Below are 19,723 nucleotides of genomic sequence, written 5' to 3' on the forward strand. Positions count from 1 at the left end.
AAAAATGTTTGTAAGCATTTTTTGTGTAGAATGAACTGTTCTCTTAGAAACAACGCTTGAAGCGACTGTCAATTTTGCATGTCAGTTACGCGCGCGAAATCAATGTTCAATAAATAAAATTTGTATATACAAAAGTCAAGATGCTTTTTAAAGTAACGAGTTTACCTTTTGTATGTGGTTTTGTATTTTGCCTCAAATGAACTCAGATTTTATACAGGTTTTAAATAAATAAACATGGCGCGATTTTTACCATTTTTTATGTTTCTCACGATATCAATACAATGTCTTTCTTTTATTGACTGGCCACTATAAAGTTGTGATTACTAGAGCATATCCTTTAGCAAAAGCTTTAGCATGAAATTTTAGTTTTGGGTTTTATTAATAAATTTGAGGCATTTGGAATATGCTTAAAAAACGTTGGATTTAAACTTTCACACAACAAACGATCTTAAACGTTTAAAACTTCTTTTTTTTTCAGTTACACTAGTACGTCTTTTAAAAGAACAAAACTACTGCAATAATCTACACAAAAAACAGTCTTCCTAAATACATTTTACGTGACGTGTAATCGTTTCTAATGTAAAAAATTAAATTCTGCGTTTTTTATTCATATTTCAAATGCCTCATATTTGTTACCCCAACTCAAAATTGAAACTTCATGGTATAGGTTTTAAAAATTGATCTCTAAAAATTAAAATTTTACTACAAATGGTCAATGAAAGTGATCAATTTTATTTATCTCACGAGAATCGTAATAACTGGCAAAAATCGCGGCACGTTAATTAATTTAACAACTTTATAAAAACTGAGTTTATTTTCGGCAAAACACAAAAACTGCATACGAAACCTGCACTCTTTGCCTTTAAAACGCATTTTGATTTTTGTCGATAGGAAATTTATATCAAAAGAAATCGAATTTTTACCGTCCAGCTGATACAAATTTTATTTAACATTAATTTCGCGCGCGTAACTGACATAAAAAATCGACGGTCGCTTTAAGCGTTGTTTCTAAGAGAACGGTTCATTCTACACAAAAAATACTTAATAACATTTTTGTTTAAAATTCTCTCAGCTACATTTTTTATTTGAAATATTTTTTGTATGGTGTACAGATTTTTTATAAATCGATTTTTTCACGTTTTTACCCCCCTTCAAGAGGGGTTTTAGGGGGAAGCCTGGGGGTTAAAGTGGTAAACTTTTTTGCATCTTTTTTGGGATCCCAAAAATAATATTCTCTGCAAAATTCAGCTTGTTCGTATGATTTTAAGGTGTCAACTCTCTGACGACTGGACTATATTAGGAAAAAATTATCTATATTTCAAAACTAAAGGCCTATATTTTGTAAAATATTTAGATAAGTTTATTTTTTTCGGGAGCAAGCATCAGCAAGAAGAGTCGATAAAATAATGGTTTTTCTCAAAACCAAAATTATTTAATTTGGAGTCAAACCCGGAAACCACAAAACCCTGCGCACGAACTACCATATTTCAATCGTATTTTGTTTTTGAAACGATACGTTTAACTAATAATACTGTATTAATTACATAATAATATAATTAATAATTAATTTTAATAATATTTTTAAGGTAGAATTTAATATAAAATAATTTAAAGCTTTATGTTAGTTTAGATATAAAATTCTAACGCCATCTGAACAAATAAATTTTAATTGAAAGGAAAAAGACAGTTAAAATTTGATTTTACGTACAGTGCGTCTGTGTATCCGCCTTATACGTATTTCGTCCTAATAGGGCTCTTTAGAGACGACTGTTCACAGTCGCTCTGAACGTGAAAATAAATCTTTTCTGTCTTAGGAAGCAACTCTAACATAGCTTCGTATAGACGCAAATAGCGACATCTGATATTAAAATCCGTAAAGTAATTTTCGAAACCAAATTCAGATTTTTGCTTTAATCTGTGCCTTCTAAGAATTGCAAGGCAAAACAGACGTTGAGAAAGATGTTATTAGAGACATGGGGAATCTAAAAATTGCATTCCACAACATATCCACAGCTTAGTTAAGCCCTATTAGGGCGAAATACGTATAAGACGGATACACAGACGCACTGTACGTGAAATCAAATCTTAACTGTCTTTTTCCTTTTATTCTAATATACTCTGTACGAGTACTAGAAACCAATTCGTTAAGGATTTTTGCTTAGTTGAGGAAATATGTTGTGGAATGCAATTTTTAGATTCCCCATGTCTCTAATAACATCTTTATCAACGTCTGTTTTGCCTTGCAATTCTTAGAAGGCACATATTAAAGCAAAAGTCTGAATTTGGTTTCGAAAATTAGTTTACGGATTTTAAATTTGAATTACTTTAATTTTCTTGAAAATTACTAAAAATATCGGTTACTGTAATTGTAAGATAAGATCAATGATATACAATATATATTTATTATATGTCACTCAAGATCAACATACACTTACTATAAAAATAAAATGACGTTTAACAAACGCCAACGCTTTAAAACTAAATAGGATTAAATAAAATTAAATCAAGTTAAACAAAATTATGTAGAATTAAATAATTTTTTGGTGTTGTGGTGGGGGTAGAAACATTGCTCGGATCGTGACGTATTATATATCATTGGAAAAAAACAACATATTGTTACGAACATACTTTTGGCATGGCCCAGGTAACGGTTACATTGCATCTCTAATACTCTCGAAAGTTCGCGGCGTATCGAGTGCGAGAGAGAATAACCGGTCACGTAGGTGAATTAGAGGTGGGACAACGCCAGAATATTCTCGATACAGTAACTGTAGTATATATAGGTAACAATGTTAGAAGTAGAGTTAGTCGATAAGCGAGTACCGAACTGTAAACGTATAAATAAATATATGTATATAAATTCGAACCGCTCGTTTTATTTAATCACGTTACAGTTGGTGTCAGGTGTGGGGTTAATTGATTTGTTTAAAAATAAATTTAGCAGTGACTTTTGAACATTTTAAAAAGTACGCGTGCCTGACCAAAGATGCTGCTAGTACAACTCTCAGTAAAACAGTTGCGTGAGCAGCTAGAAGAACGCGATGAAGATTGCAGCGGGTCCAAGAAGATCCTCCAAGAACGACTGAAGAATATTCTTAACAAGAATGGAGATGACCCAGAGACATTCCATTTTCAGTCAGCAGAAAAAGCAGTTTTAATGAAGATCGAAGAGTGTTTCAGAAAAAATGATAAGAAATTTGAAAACGTCTCTCAAATTATAGAAGAATCTTCTAAAAGAGATGATAATAAATTAGAGAATGTTCCCAAAAGATTCGATGAAACATTCGAAAATGTATTTAGAAGATTCGACGAGACTTCACAAATAATTAAAGAAATATGTATTCAAAACAATGAGAAATTTGAAGAAGTCTCAAGAACATTCGATAAAGTAGAAGAGAAGATCAAACAATTAGAGACCATGATAAGTAACACAAAAGTGCTACCACCAGTTAATACGGTAGCCTTAGATCCGGTAGTGAAAAAAGAATCACCGAGAGACGAAATGATACATCATATGAGATTCAAATTGCCACCATTTGATGGAAAGTCCTCTTGGTCCATATACCTTAGACAATTTGAAGCTATTGCGACAGCCAATCATTGGACAGAACAAGAAAAAGCTGTTTTCTTGACTGCTGCTTTACGAGGTGATGCTGCGGATATCCTAAGATCAATTCCTAAGGGTCAAGAAAAATGTTACCAGACCTTGTTCACTCGACTAGATAAACGTTACGGAGATGCCCATCTACAACCAGTCTACAAAGTACAAATAAGAAGTAGAATCCAACGAGCAAGTGAGAGTTTGCAAGAATTTGAAGCAAATATTGCTCGTATAGCGCTGTTGGCCTATCCAGAGGCACCAGACAACGTTTTGGAAGAAATCGCTGTAGATGCCTTCGTCAATGGGTTAAGAGACATTGAACTACAGAAAGCTTTACGACTAGCAAGACCGAAAGTTTTAGATGAAGCGCTCGCTATTGCCTTGGAACATGAAACAGCTAGTCAAGTTTCACGGAGCTATCGAGTACGAACCTCTGAAGAGAGCGACGAACAAAACGAGAAACGTCTGGAGGAAATCGTACGGAAAGTAGTTCGCAACATGATGCCGAAGAGACACGAAACCAGATGTTCGAATGATGGCGACGTAGGTCACATTCGCCGTAAATTGCAAGAAAATAATACAACAGTCAGAAAGCTAGAACAAATGGAACACAGGGCTGGAAAGAGTCATTCAAATGATGATGCTCAATCAAGACGGGCATACAGTGCAAATCGTAATCATTGTCTTGAATTAGAAGAACGACTTTGCCCCGTGAGACGAACCGCCGTCATTAATGATCAATGGCAGCCTCAACAGCTACAAGACGCTCAAGCAGATGATCCATGTATAAAAAGAGTATTGGATTGGATGCGTCGAAGTGGAAGACCTTCTTGGCAAGACATTAGTGCATGTAGTCCAGAAGTCAAGTGTTACTGGAGCCAATGGAATTGCCTAGTGCTGAAATATGATCTTCTGTATAGAACCTTTGAGAACGATGATGGTACAGAAACTAAGCTTCAGTTGATTGTACCTAAAAGTAAAGTGTCAGAAGTTTTACGTCAGTTGCATGACGGTTCATCAGGTGGACACTTTGGTATTACGAAGACTCTGCAAAAGGTTCGAGAACGGTTCTATTGGGTGAACTGTAAAGATGATGTAAGAAGATGGTGCCGGAAATGTGAACTGTGTGCAACCAGTAATGGTCCAGTTGGTAAAAAGAGGGCACCCATGAAACAGTACAATGTTGGTAGTCCTATGGAAAGAGTAGCAATCGACATTGCAGGTCCACTTCCAGAGACGAATGATGGAAATAAATATGATTCTCGATGCAAGAGTGAAAGCTATGAAGTAGGTGATCTTGTTTGGCTTTATAATCCACAACGTCGTCTAGGCTTGTCTTCCAAACTGCAAAGACAATGGGAAGGTCCGTATGAAATTAAAAAAAAAATAAATGACGTAATATACCGAATTAAGAAGTTGCCGAAAGGTAAACCAAAAGTAGTTCACATAAATCGTCTTGCACCATATGCTGGTTCAAATGAAACAGAAGAAGCACGTACCCTTCAACATAAGATCAAAGATGACCGGCGACCAAGCTTTAATGAATTTATGTCAAATTACGCAGAGAGAAAGAGTGCTAGATTCGGCGTGACCACAGAAGTTCAGCAGGATCTTTTTAGTGTTCCGCATAACGTCTCTCTAGCCCACTGTGTTGCCCAAGATCTTGAGATGACTAAAGGAATCTCATCCGTATTTTATAAGGAATTCGGTCGTTTGGACGAGTTAAAAAACCAGCAGCCTAAAGTTGGAAGAGTACTGAGATTAGAAGATGGTTCTCGATCTTTGCTGTATATGGTGACCAGGAAGTCGTATACAGACAGGGCAAGCTACGAGGATATATGGCGTGCTCTAACTAATTTGAAGAAAATTGTGTGCAATTACGACATCAAGAATTTGGCCTTACCCAAAATAGGCCATGCATTAGATAATCTGGACTGGAAGATTGTCAGAAGCATGCTTGAAGTGATCTTCTGAGACACCGGCGTACGAATTACTGTGTGTTGCATTAACCCGATGGGATCGTATCCTTCAAAGTCAGTAGACTGTTATTTCTTTCTAAAGGGTTCATGCAGAGCTGGAGAGTCCTGTAGATTCCGCCATGCTGTGCCTACCGGAGTTGCTGATCGGGACGATCAGATTTAAGAGGGGAGCAGTGTTACGAACATACTTTTGGCATGGCCCAGGTAACGGTTGCATTGCATCTCTAATACTCTCGAAAATTCGCGGCGTATCGAGTGCGAGAGAGAATAACCGGTCACGTAGGTGAATTAGAGGTGGGACAACGCCAGAATATTCTCGATACAGTAACTGTAGTATATATAGGTAACAATGTTAGAAGTAGAGTTAGTCGATAAGAGAGTACCGAACTGTAAACGTATAAATAAATATATGTATATAAATTCGAACCGCTCGTTTTATTTAATCACGCTACAATATGAATAATGTTAAGAAAATGATAAATTAATTTAAATTGATATGAACAAAAAAATATATATTGAGTTCTAAGTCTAATTAATAGTTCGTTTTTATCGTATTCTTACGAGTAATCAAGAACCCGTTCAACTTCGGAGTGCTGTAAAACCCAAAAAAATAATATTATTTTTAGTGAAAATTATTCTTTAGAAAACCCTCTGATGTCATTTTATCGTAAAATGTAAATTTTAAAAATTTTTGAAAATTTTTGAAAATTTTTTTATTTTTCCATGTTACACTAAAAAGCAATAGGAATGAATTTGCAGACAATTTAATTTGCTACAAGTGATGTCAAGTAAAATTTTTTGTGGGGTTGCTAGTTTACGAAATACGGCGCGAGAACCCTTTACACCCCTTTTTCCAAGATGGCGGACAAGCGAGGCGACCTCACAAACTTGAACTAAAGCTTATACTTACTTTCCCAATACCTTAAAAAAAATAAAATTGAGTTCTCTAAGAAATGCACGCTAAGCCCTAAAAAATGTAAAAGTTTAATAGACTATATCAACTTTTATCTGTCTACTTTTAAATAACTAATAACAGCAACAGTATTTAAAATATAACATAACATAAACCACAGAATACTTTAAAAATATGTTTAATTTTCAAATTTCTGGATTTTATTTTTTTTTTTTTTAAATTTTTAATTTGTACCATTTATTATAAACGGCTATGAATTATTTTAGTAGTTTTTAGTTATATTTTCTCAAAAAAGTGACTACCTTACAAGACATTTTTATCATACCGAAAAAACAACAATTCTATTACCAAATACAAATAACTGTTCATAAACATTTCCAAGAACCATAACTTTTAGACAGCATATTTGCCAAAAATTCTCTTATGCATCAAATATCATTTGAAATTGATGCCGTACATTTTTCAATGACCTTAACAAATGGGGGTTAAAATCAAAAGTTGTGCCCCAGATTTCTCACCCATTTACCAGCCGATTTGTACGGTCCTACAACATAAGTAATCTAAATAATGATCCGAAACTATGTGTATGAATGCCGTACTGTATCAAATTGCCGAAAACGGGGTCAAAATTTTCCGAAAATCAAAGATTACCGCTGCCACTGGTACCGATATTTTTGTACGGCATTAAGTCGCAGGTTATTATTTTTGTATTACCTACCTAAAGTATAAATATGTTTGGCCACAATAGCCTCTCCCCCGTTTACCCGTTTATTTAGTGATAAGTTACTTTAAACCTGTAACGATAAAAATTGACGGCATAGTTTCTAAAGTTACAGAGGTTAGGTACAGAGAAAAGAAGAACAAAGCCAAGGAACAAATGTTATGTCAATTATCAATGTAAAAAGGTTTATTATTATTATTTCCCCGTTAGTTACAAATACAAGTTGTATAAAGCTATAGAGCTATGTTTATTCATTTATATTCTTCCTCCACATCCCACTAGTTATGACATATTGTAGTATTGATTTATATTTGATTCGTGCTGGGTCAAATGACCCAGCACTAATTGTAGTGTACCAGTTAGTGGCAAACTAATCAGCATATTATAAAAATTAACCTAACATGGTCAGAGAACCTTGCGAAAAAAGGTTGCCATAAAAAAAGAAAACCTTTTTACTTAATTTAAACTTAATTATAAATTTCTAGACATTAAAAATTTCATAGTTTTTTTAATTTCGGTTTTTTTTTTAATTTGACCAATAGTGTAGCGCTTTAAGTCTATTTTAATCGTGAACAATTTATACAAAACACGAATCTATTTTAAATTGCTAAATCAATGTACACATATTTTATTCTAATATTTTAAAAACAAAATAGATAGATGAATAATGAAAGCAATTATATAAGTACATTAATTAGAATAAAATGGTAATTAGAGCAGGAAATAAAGATTAAGTATTAATAAACAATTCTATCTTATACATCAGAGACATAAAACATATCCAAAAGCGAAAGTTTTTAGCAGTTAGTGAAATGATGTTTGTTTTGTAGAGGTATTTAAACGGTATTAAGTGAATTCATAAATATTTATATATTATCTTCTACAACAGTTCATTTACCTTGAAATATAAAAGAATAATTTACAGATACCTACATTGGTTTAAGAAATTAACGTGCTGTTAAAAAATACATAAAATTTAATCAAAATAACAACAAAAGGTAATTAAAAAAAATTATAAAATTTAGCACAACTGAGTATTATACAGAATGCAGTTTTATTAATAAAAAAATCATATAATAAGCATCTCCTGAGAAACATTTATGTTTCAAATGTTGCAGAGGCAAAACGAGATTCGAATTTGATTCGGATTTTCGGGTGTAGAATATCTCAGGAGACCATAATTAGTACTAAAAATGGGGAGACAATCTTAGAATCTTGGAAGTCAAGGTAAAACCGTAAAGCTTATGGATGAAGTTAAGAGAGCTAGGTGAAGAATATAGTTTTTTAAAATGAACATAGGAGAAACATAGGAGAAAGCAGCACTAAAAATGGAATTTCCATGACGAAAAAAGCTTCCAATATATAAAAAATTAGAATAAATGATTTGAAATATTTCAACATGGTAAGGAGTTGATTTTATTGAACATGAGGATAAATCCAAAATAGGATCTCTCTCTCACTCTCTTGTCGTTTTTCTATTACTGAGGATCGTGATTTCTTCCAATGTTCCTAACAATTTTTCTCCATTGGTTTCTATCTTCAGCTGCTCCGAGAGCTTGGCAGAATGAGTTTTCAGCTAAATTCTTAATTTGGTCGGACCATCTTGTTGGTGATCGTCCTCTTGATGTTCTCCCCGGAACGTTTCCAGAAGCAATTATTCTCTTTAAACTATCGTTACCTCTACGAACCACGTAACCAAAAATGGCAGAATACGTTGCAGACATAATGTGGACAGCGTTTTGTTATTCTCTAGTTGGTTTAGAATGGAAATGTTTGTCCTATGAGCTATCCAAGGTATATGCAGCATTCTTCTTCAGCATCATATCTCAAAGGCATCAATTTTTTGGCCCAAGTCTCTGCCCTGTATAGAAATATTGAGAATACAAGGGCATTCACCAGTCTCATCTAGATATTTTGAGAGATAGATCAGTTAAATAGTGTGGAATCTGTCGACCACCATTATTTTTGTGTTAGCTTTATTGATTTTCAGACCAAATTAATTGCTTTCATACTCAACTCTTCGCAGAAGATTAAACATTTCTTGCTCATTTGTTGCTTTAAGTGTAGTGTCATCAACAAATCTTAAATTTAAGATTTTCCTACCAGACACTGTTACTCCAGCGGTCCATCCATCTAAAGCCATCCTCATGACATGTTCAACATAAATGTTGAATAAGTCAGATGACTACACGCACCCTTGTCTAACCCTCTCTTGGTCTTGAATTGGTTTGAGAACTTCTGATCTTGTCCTACTGTTGCTATATTGGACTGGTACAGATTTTTAATAAGTGTCACCAGGTGCATTAGTGTACCCATTTCTATTAAAATGGACCACAGATTTATCCAGCGTACACAATCAAATGCCTTTTGATAGTCAACGAAGCATATAATAATAGGTACTTGAAATTCTCTAGACTTTTAAATAAGTTGTCTCACGTTCAGGATTTGTTCCCATGTATCTTTACCCTTTACAAACTCCGCTTGTTCCTGAGTTATTTGCTAATGCAGAGACGTTTTAAATCTGTTTTTGATAATATTCAACAATATTTTACTAGCATGTGTTATTAGTGACAGTGTGCGGTAGTTTTTACATCTGGTAGTTGTTCCTTTTTCACACACACACACACACACACGCAGTGATCAACCCTGCCCCTAGGAACATGTGTATATCAATGTAAGAATGGAATCCACTGTTCCTTTGTTCCATTGTTCCTTTTTTGTGTAGAGGGATACAAATTAAGGTACACCAATCAGATGGCCATTTTCCTAAATTCCAAACAGCGACACAGATAGAATGGAGGATATGTAATCCTTTGTTACCTAGTCAGTGGCGCACCCAGGGGGGGGGTTTGGGGGTTAAAACCCCCCACCAGGACCCTATTCCGACACTGTTAGTTACACATTTTAAGGACTCAAAATGGAGGTAACATCATAAAAAAAATTTGGTGACCAACCAAAACCCCCCCAGAGGCAAATTCTAGGTGCGCTACTGTACCTAGTAACTGTAGTATTTTACCTGGTATTGAATTAATGCCCGGAGATGTATTTCTCTAGGACACCAAAAATAAAATACCAAGCGATAAATAGAGATTTCCTTTTTTTGACTTTAAATGGCGTTGAAGATAATATTTTTAACACCATACAAAGTATGTCTCAAACAGATTATTTTATAACACGAAAACACGATTATAAATTACTGTCAGTAAAGTATCGGTTAGTGAGCTTGTAAACCCCTAATATAGATTGCTTGTGCACAATATGGAAGGTAAAAACCGAAACGAAATCAAAATATTGAAAAGCAAAAGATTAAATGGTTAATGTTACAAGGTGAGTAAGAAGATATATACAGGGCAAAAATAAAAAAAAGCGTGGTACGTGAAAAGAATTTCTAATACAATTATTTGTTTAAGTGTTAGTAATATTACGTATGTATAATTACAATTGAAGTTTAAATAGTGTTAAACCTCAGAACAGAAATTAAAAAATAACGAGACCTGGTGATAGTCAGGCGAAGATAAAAAAATATAACAATATAACAAAGGAAAGTAAATTGTATACTGAATTACAATATTGATACAGATCACAACAATCTATAATCTTTTTTGTAAACTTTATTCATCAATCAACTTAACATGCAAAAAGGAAACAGTAATTCGCTTTCTTTTTTGGATGCGCTAATCATAGAAGAGGATACAGGATATGCAACCAAAGTTTACAAAAAACCTGCCCACACCAACAGATATTTAAATTACCATACAAATCATAATGTAAAGATAAAAAAAGGTTTTATCAAATCATTGTAGAGACCAAAACACCTGCTCCAATGAAAAGACATTTGAAGAAGAAAAAAAACAGCTAACAAAAGTTTTGACAAAAGACTTATTTTAAAGGTGCCTATCTTCTACTGACGTCGGTGACCACATTGATAGATCTTATTCTATTCATAGCAGCTCGAAATAGATCAATGGATCTATTATAGATTATGTATGGCAGGGGTCACCAAATGGCGGACCGCAATCCGCATCCGGACCGTGAGCTTGTTTTTTGTCGACCGCCGTTAAATTTAAAATATAGTAATAAAATTACAGTGTAAAATTATAATCAAATTATTATCAAAGTGTGTTGTGTTGTAGTTTAAATCCAAATCTTTACAGTAAAATACAAACTGTCATGAAGATAGTGAACTTTATACATGCAAAATCATCTGTGAGGCATCGTCAATTCAAATCATTCCTAGAATACACTAATGCTTAGTTTGACGATTTGCTTCTTCATTACCTCGTGAGATGGGTGAGAAAAGGTTAAATGCTTGAAAGATTATTTACAATACTTGACAACATAAAAGAATTTCTGCCCACTATCGATAATGAAGAAAGGACGTTTTATTAAGAATGCAAAAAGGAAAGTTTTTAACCACAATAAAAAAAGCCAAAATCAAATACCTTGGTCACATCATGAGGAACAATAAAAAATATGGGTGGCTGCAATTAATTCTTCAAGAAATAGTAAAAGGAAATCGAGTACCGGCAAGGCGAAGAATTTCCGTATACGTGGTTCAACACAACAACCACAAATCTTTTTACAACCACAGTTTGCAAAAATCAGATTGCCATGATGGTCACCAACATCCGAAACAGATAGGCACTACAAGAAGAAGAAGATCGATAATGAAGCTGCAAACGACTATTTGGGCTTCCTCTTGGACACAGAAAACGTTGCAACTATTGCATTTTTGGCGGATATCTTCAGACGTCTGAATTTCTTGAATTCTTGAATTTAAAACTACAATGCAAGGGAAAACGTGAGGATTTTCTAAGGATATTAAGGCAGAACTTTTATATTTTCCTCTCCCTAAATCAGTTTGTGATTGTTGAAAATTATTTAAGTGTTGAAACTTGATTTGGAATAAAAAAAATTATTTGCTGATTTCCACAACATTCAAAATGTTGTGCAACTGTTAAGCAACAGTTTTTCACTCTAACCTAATGGTGTATGGACCAGCGAAACAGCAGACGTTTCTCAGAGTAATAAAGTTGCCCTTCAGATGGAAATGATCGAGTATCAGGAAGATTTCGTTTTAAAGGACGTTTATACTCAAGTTCCAGAAACGCTTGAATGGCATAAATTTTAGATTAAATATGAGTGTAACAAAATATATCCAGAACTAAAATCTTTGGCAATGAAACTGTGTACTATGTTTGGCTCAACTTATGTGTGCAAAGCCGTTTTCCAAAAATAAACTTTATTAAAAATCAGTACAGATCTTGGTTGACAGATGAGCATCTCGACACCCTAATGAGAATCTGTAGCACTAACCTCACTCCAAATTTCAGACAGATTGCACAAAATAAAAAGTGTCATTTTTCTCACTAATAGTTTAATTTTGTAAGCAGTTTTACCTATGTACAGTATTTTATATTCCCTTCTTCTCTACATGTTAAATAAGAGTACTTTTCAGCTTAGCATTTAACTACAATAGTTTTCAGATTTATAAGGCTTAAAACAAACGTCCATCTTGCATTCCAATTAATGTAGAAAAAATAACATGTTAGTTACCATTTTGTGTCATTTTGTATAAATTTATAACTTTTAAAATATTTTCAGTAATAATTTAAAATACTGCTGTATTTAAAATTTACTGATAATAATATCAAAACAATACACAATTTATATTTCATTTACTGTACCAGGAAAGTATTCAACTGTACAATGGTCAAAAAACCAATGAGATATTAGCTTGCTTTTTCATACTTATATAGTTCTTTTATTGGCCGTAAAATGTACAGAACTGCAGTTGTAAAGTAAACAAATGCTACAAAAGGTAAGCGGTTACTAACATTTAAATGTTGAAATAGATTTAAATTTGTTCCATAAAATTTTTGAACACTATAGTTGCAGAAAGAAAACAACCAAAAACAGTAGCATTAAATGATTAAATTAAGTTCTAAGATACAAATATTTCAAATTACGCCCCAAAAATTTATTAAACAAAGACGGGAGAAAAAACAAAATAATAGTTTATAATCATCTTTTTCCTTGAGTTACAGTTACAGTACAACTATTGGTGGGTTTCTGGGTAACCCCTCTTCCGGTTACGCCACTGCCTGGTTTAGTGCTGAGTGTTCGGACCGCGGAAGTGTAGTAGGTTTTCGTAACGGACCTCAGGAAATATAATTGGTGACCCCTGATGTATAGGATAGAATAGATCCATTTCCTAAGATTAACCAGGCAGGATATACGTCTACGTCCAGGGCCTTTTTTGCCCCCAATCTTGCCTTGCAGAATCAACTGTAGGAGTCAAGGTATTTACTATTACGCATATTATTTCCGAAGTAAGCTACGATTCTGTTCTTTACGGTGTTAACTATTATCTAAAAAGGACTACTGATTGTTATTTACAAACTAGAAATTCGACAAGATAGAAGAAAGAAAAAAACAAAATATCACAAGCAAGCAACACCACAAAAAGGGATACAAGCATGACAAGAATACTACAGTATATCATTCAGGTGCAAAAAAAAACGCTCCATGACATATTTCCGATTTTCTGCGAGTATTAAAACTTATGACTTATTATATGGTATATATATTTAAAGAAACTCTCGTATATTTAATTTTTATTATTGTTTTTAAACTTTTTCATAAACAATAGGAATTTATGTCTTTGGCAAAACTGGCAACTAACTAGAGGGTCATAATTAACCCATAAAAGAGCAACATTCTCACGCAATGATTAATATTTGGTTTTTTCCTATTTAAGAAATAGACATCTAACTCCAATTGAGCTGGTAAATCGCATGAATGTTGTTCTAAATGTGAATGTAAGTAGGTAAATAGTTCATCAATGACTTTTTGAAGTGAATTATTATCCAAGAGACCAGGCCTATATCCCCAGCTATAGGTGAAATACAGCAGAGCTTGACTTGCTTTTGTAAGAGAACAAATTGGAATTACTTAGATTGGAGCAATGTTTTGTTCTCGGATCAGTCCAGGTTGTACTTGAGGTCATCAAATGGTCGCGAAACAATCTGAATAAGACATAAAAAACAATTCGCTCAACGCAATAATGCCGACAGAATAACCTATCGAGAAGGCTCAGTTATGGTTTGGGCAAGTAAGTTCCGACGAAAACACTCACTTAGTTCTTGTGAATGGAGGTTCTATGAAAGAAACAAGGTACATAAAATCATTTTAGATGAGAATGTGGTATCTTCTAAACCATTCATAGGATCTAGTTTTATTTTTATGGACAATAATGCACGTCCACACTGCACTAAAATCGTCAACGAATACTTAAAAGACGTCGATACGATCAATTTAATATCTATGGGACATACTGGGAAGACGAGTTCAGTTTCAGCTATCCTGTTCAAACAACTTGGGAGAGTTTAGTGCGGGGCTCTTCAGACAGTGTGGGAGGAATTTGGCCAATTTCATGTTCAGAATTTAATTACCACAATACCAAGACTTGGGTAGGCTGTTATAAGGGCCCGAGGAAGTAATACTAGGTATTAGTAACAAATGACATCAACTGATTTTTATCAACCAAGCTAATATTCATATTTTCAATTTTCGAATAATGCCATATGTTTTTACAAATGAATAATTTTTTTGCATAAATTATGTTTCTTATTTACATTTTTAATGTTCCGCCTGAAATCTATGTCCAATCTGTAAGTAGCGTCTACAAAAATGTGTCTTCTTCTCTATAAAATAAGCGTGGATCGAATTGATGAACCTGAGTGTATATATACTGTTTACAGTATTACTACAAATTGTGATTCAATAACTTTTGTTCTTCTTTATTTTTTCAAGAAGTAACGGCACATTTACTAATTAAAAAACAAAAAAAAACAAAAGAATCATACCAATAAAAGTTTTAATTTTAATTTAAAACAAAAGGAGAAAATAACAGTAGAATATATTCCTTCTTGAATAATTGTACTATTTAGCATAAATCAGAAATGTAAGTACTATAAATATTACTGATTAATAAAACTAAATTTAAACCCAATCTAATAACTATTTATAACTGCTACAGTATCTACGCAGACCGCTGTTTTCATTGGTAGTCAACCTTGTATACCAAAATAATTGTTGACTTGCGAATGCCAAAATTAAAAAATAGATCCTACCTTATATTTGGTTTGTTTATTTCCCACTTATAAATAGGAACCACGATAGGGTTTAGTGGATAGCTATTCCATTGTTTACTTTTCAACGTGGACGATGTCCTTCTAATATGGGAAAGCAACTATATGTTCTTAACGGCCCCAAGTGGTTCTCAAACAAGAATTAATTCGTTTCTAAAACCTTTTAGATGCCACGAACCTATGTTAACCGGTGCGGACATATTCAGCAGAAGACTTACAAAAACCAGTGGCTTACGTTTTAATCAATAATTTAACATATCGGTAAGCTTCTGTTCTTTACAGAATACCAATTTCTAACATCTTCAATAGGATAAAGGGTCGTAAAATTGCCGAAGGAGAATTATGTGGTGAAAGAAATCTGATTTTGACCCCTGAAGTGGAACATGATACTGCTCAATGTATCATGGAATGATCAAAAATGGGCTATCCTTATTTAAAAGATGAATTGCTTTAATTAGTGCAGAGTTACTTTCTACAAAATAAAATAGAAACAAGCTTTAGAGATGAAAAACCTGGATACGATTTGGTATATTGGGTTTATGTCCCACCATTCTAGGCTAACCTTAAAGATAGCTGTATATCTCCAAAACTCAAGCATGTTAGCAAGAAACCCAGAGGTAGTTTATGACTTCTTTGATAAACTGGAGGAAGTAGTTTCAACTTAAAATATTCTACCATCATTTACATTTAATGCTGATGAATCTGGATTTAGTTGGGATCCCTCAAAAGTCCGTGACTAGGCATCAAAGGAAATACCTTTCTCGAGAAAACACCATAGTGTTGGCATGTATGGCAGCAGATTGCACAATACTACTACCTCTGATTATATTCAAAGGAGCTGCGGTCCAGGCTCGTTGGAGATCACCCGCTGCTTACCCCGGTACAGTGTACGCAACATCGCAAAATAAATGGACGAAAAAACCACAGTTTTTTTATTGCCTGCAAACTTGTTTTATACATCATGTCCGCAAAAAACGTTTTGAGCTGGGACTACTGTATGCAACCGCTCTACTTATATTTGATGGTTATAGCAGCCACATGAGTCTATGCATAATAAAACTTGCAATAGAGGCTAATATTTAGATTATCAAATTTCCTAGCCACCTCACGGACAAAATTTAACCACTTGACACGTGTACTTGGCTAGTAAAAAAAGGATGAGACCGAAAGTTGGTGGAGTTTGGTAAGGCCAATATTAGAGTTGGAACGGAGCGTTTGCAAAAGCGTGATTTTGTTGAATTTTTGGGCTTAGTTTGGGCAGAAGCTATGAAAAACCCAAATATTGAAGAAGGATTCATCACCACAGGAATTTGTCCAGTAAATCGAAGGCGTTTTCCACAATGTTTATTTAATCCAATTGCTCTTCTAGCTTATCAGAAAAAAAACCAAAAAGTAATGTCGGCTCTGTAATGGAACTTGCTACAGAAATGCAAGAAGCTGGAAATTCAAAGTCATTTGTTGGTTTTGTTCCGGAAACGGAAGGACCTGGCCCTTCAGATTCTTCAGCATCAAAATTGAAAAAGGCTGGACCTTCTGAATTACCAGCTCAGAATTATTGATTCTTCTTTTTTATGTTCACTCTGCAATTATTGTCCAAATCTTTGCTAAAGCAATTCATGAAAAATGATCCATGACAAGTGAAATCCAAGTTGTAAAAAAACAAATATCCCGTTTAAAGCAGCTGTGATACGGAGGTTCAGAGAAGCTGAGAATAGGAAAATGAAATGACCCAAAACAGTTTAGAAATTAAAAACTTACAAAACTAACACTACAGAAAGAGTTAAAGAAAAAATCTTGAAGTTCTTTCGATGATAATTCCAGTGACAATATTTCTTCATGATGAATCCGAAGTTTGTCAGTTCAGACACCCAACTAAGTTTAGATGATAATTCAAAAAAGTTGCATTTTTTATAAGAGAATACGAAAGCCCAAGCTGAAAGTTTTTAGAGCTCAGACGAAACAGAGATTAACAAGCCACTTGCAAAACTGCGTCATAGTTGGAGGCTTTATAATAATTGTGAACTTTATTTACAATCTCGGCACTAAAAAACAAATCCAGAAAAATTTTGTTGCAGAAGTAATGAAAATCCAGTAAAATAACTGACATCTACATATTTCCGTGGGTAGAAGAAAAGAAAAAGAAAATGTTGACCAAATATTAGCTACAAGAGAACCGTCAAATATTACGCGTGGTCGATATATTTTGCCCAATATTTCAGTATACCGTTCCTGCTAGGGACTTATTTTCATATGTTTATCACTAAAAGTTTGAAGATGTACTAAAGATGGCTACTTAGGTTTTATTTACGTTTATTTCTTAAATTTAATAATTCTCTTTTCTGTTATCTTTTGTATTTTCCATAAATAAATTGTTCTTATTGGAAATTTTTGCATCATTATTACTCAAGAATGCAGTAAGAATGTTTCTAGTTACTTCTCAGTGAGTTTAGCTGATCATCATCATATAACGGGGGTCCTACGGCGATTGCCGCTTCCCGCATTTCAGCCTCCATCTTTTCCTATCTCTCCAATCTCCCTCTTCTAAGCCTCTAGATTGCATTGTTTTTGTAATTTCTCTTCTCCGGGAATTTGGTGGTCTTCCCCTTTTCCTTCTTTCTGGCGGAACATACATTAAGGCTTTCTTTGGCCACCGCTCCTCCTCCATTCTCATCACGTGACCATACCATTGTTTAGCTGATATTTGTTGTAAATAACAGGTTGTTTTCGTTTACCCCAATATTACGGGTAAATGGAAATATTCACGGGGCAAATGGAAACACTCTATAAAAATCTTAAGTCTGACTTTAAGTAAAAGGTTTACTTAAAACAAACCAAGCTCAGAAGTAACAGCCATATACAGGAGAACGTAAAATTTTCATTTATACTTATTCTAGATAATTTTAAAGTAAAGTCTGCAAAAATTGTTTCCAGTTCCCACGACTGACCTTACTGTTCCGTTGATAACATATACAATTAATTTTCTAGAAACTAAAGGTAAGACTGATGAACTAATCCTCAAGAAAAATATCATATAATGGGAAATAAGCCACAATTAAAGGTTAAAATACATTTATTGACGTTTCAATTTCCACTTCGGAAATCGTTCTCAAAATATAAACGTTAGTAAATTAAACAAATTTTTTTTATTTAATTTACTAATGTTTGTATATAGAGAGAACGATTTCCGAAGTGGAAATTGAAACGTCAATAAATTTACTTTAACCTTTGATTGTGGCTTATTCCCATTTAAATAATAATAACTCATATAATCACCACCGTAGTAGATTCGTCTGTCACAAAAGTCCAAAAAAAAATTAAACACAAAATTTATCTGAATGTCATATAAGGGAGAAATTATTATTGGTCCATTTCTTCTCTCTTTCTGGTTTATCAATTGTACAATTTCAAACATCAATATTTATACTATTAAATCTTACAAAAGTACATCATATAATATCAGTTAATTTAAACAATAAACTAATTTTTGTGTTATTAAAAACACACACAATCACAAACTATAACATTAAAATATCTCGATCATAAATCACCCTTATCAATTTACTTATTTGTTAAATAATTGTTAAAATATTGCAAAATAACAACAAAACAAACCTCGTATATCCACATTGTCGTTATTGGTATAACAAATCAAGTTCAAGTTTCTTTGGAAGCTCACTTCACTAACAACAACTACTTTCACATACTGCCTCCCAGCAAATCTCTAGGATATATTTATAATCTCACATCTTTTTCTTGTGATTTCTTGTTATCCCACCCAGGCATTTTTTCACCACCAAACGATCATTCACATTGTGACATAAAATGTTGCTAATTACTAAACGATGAGTAATTATTATTGAAAAAAGCTGATTATGTATGGTATACTTAGTAATATAAAAAATAACAATATTACAAATATGGTAGCTTTCCAATTAAATTATGTTGTTAAATATATTATTACAATGTAAAAATAAGCTATTTTTGAGAGTTTCTTCATGAATGAGGAGACAGACATTGAGAATAAATTTAGATATAACACAAATGTTGTTTAAAAGTGTTGATATGTATTTTAAATTATTAACAGTTTAGTAAATGGTTCAGTGACAAGTATATGAAACACCAGTTAGTAAGTGAACACATCGTAGGTATCAGTTTTGATTACAATACCGTGGTAACACATTTTTTGTAATTTATCAACCATTTCTACTAGTATTCCACATTTTAAAATGAACTGTTAATATATCGGTATGGAAAAAACTTATCTGACTATAGGGCATTAAAACTGAGCAAAAATATTATATAGACTTGTATGTCAGAAAGAATAACATGTAACTATGACCCGTAAGCACTATGGAT

The 19,723-nt window shown here is 33.4% G+C and overlaps 1 protein-coding gene across 1 annotated transcript in view; it reads right to left on the bottom strand.

The window, feature by feature from the left end:
* LOC140447877 (uncharacterized) overlaps window positions 1–19,102 on the bottom strand; it is a 31,847-nt gene extending 12,745 nt beyond the window's left edge. The window contains exon 1 of the mRNA XM_072540788.1: window positions 18,980–19,102. Coding sequence (XP_072396889.1) covers window positions 18,980–18,994 — 15 coding nt within the window. The 5' untranslated portion in view covers window positions 18,995–19,102. The remainder of the gene's footprint in view (window positions 1–18,979) is intronic.
* Window positions 19,103–19,723: the final 621 nt, after the last annotated feature.

This window comes from Diabrotica undecimpunctata, chromosome 8, assembly GCF_040954645.1.
Source record: "Diabrotica undecimpunctata isolate CICGRU chromosome 8, icDiaUnde3, whole genome shotgun sequence".
In the NCBI taxonomy this organism is placed as follows: Eukaryota; Metazoa; Arthropoda; class Insecta; order Coleoptera; family Chrysomelidae; genus Diabrotica; species Diabrotica undecimpunctata.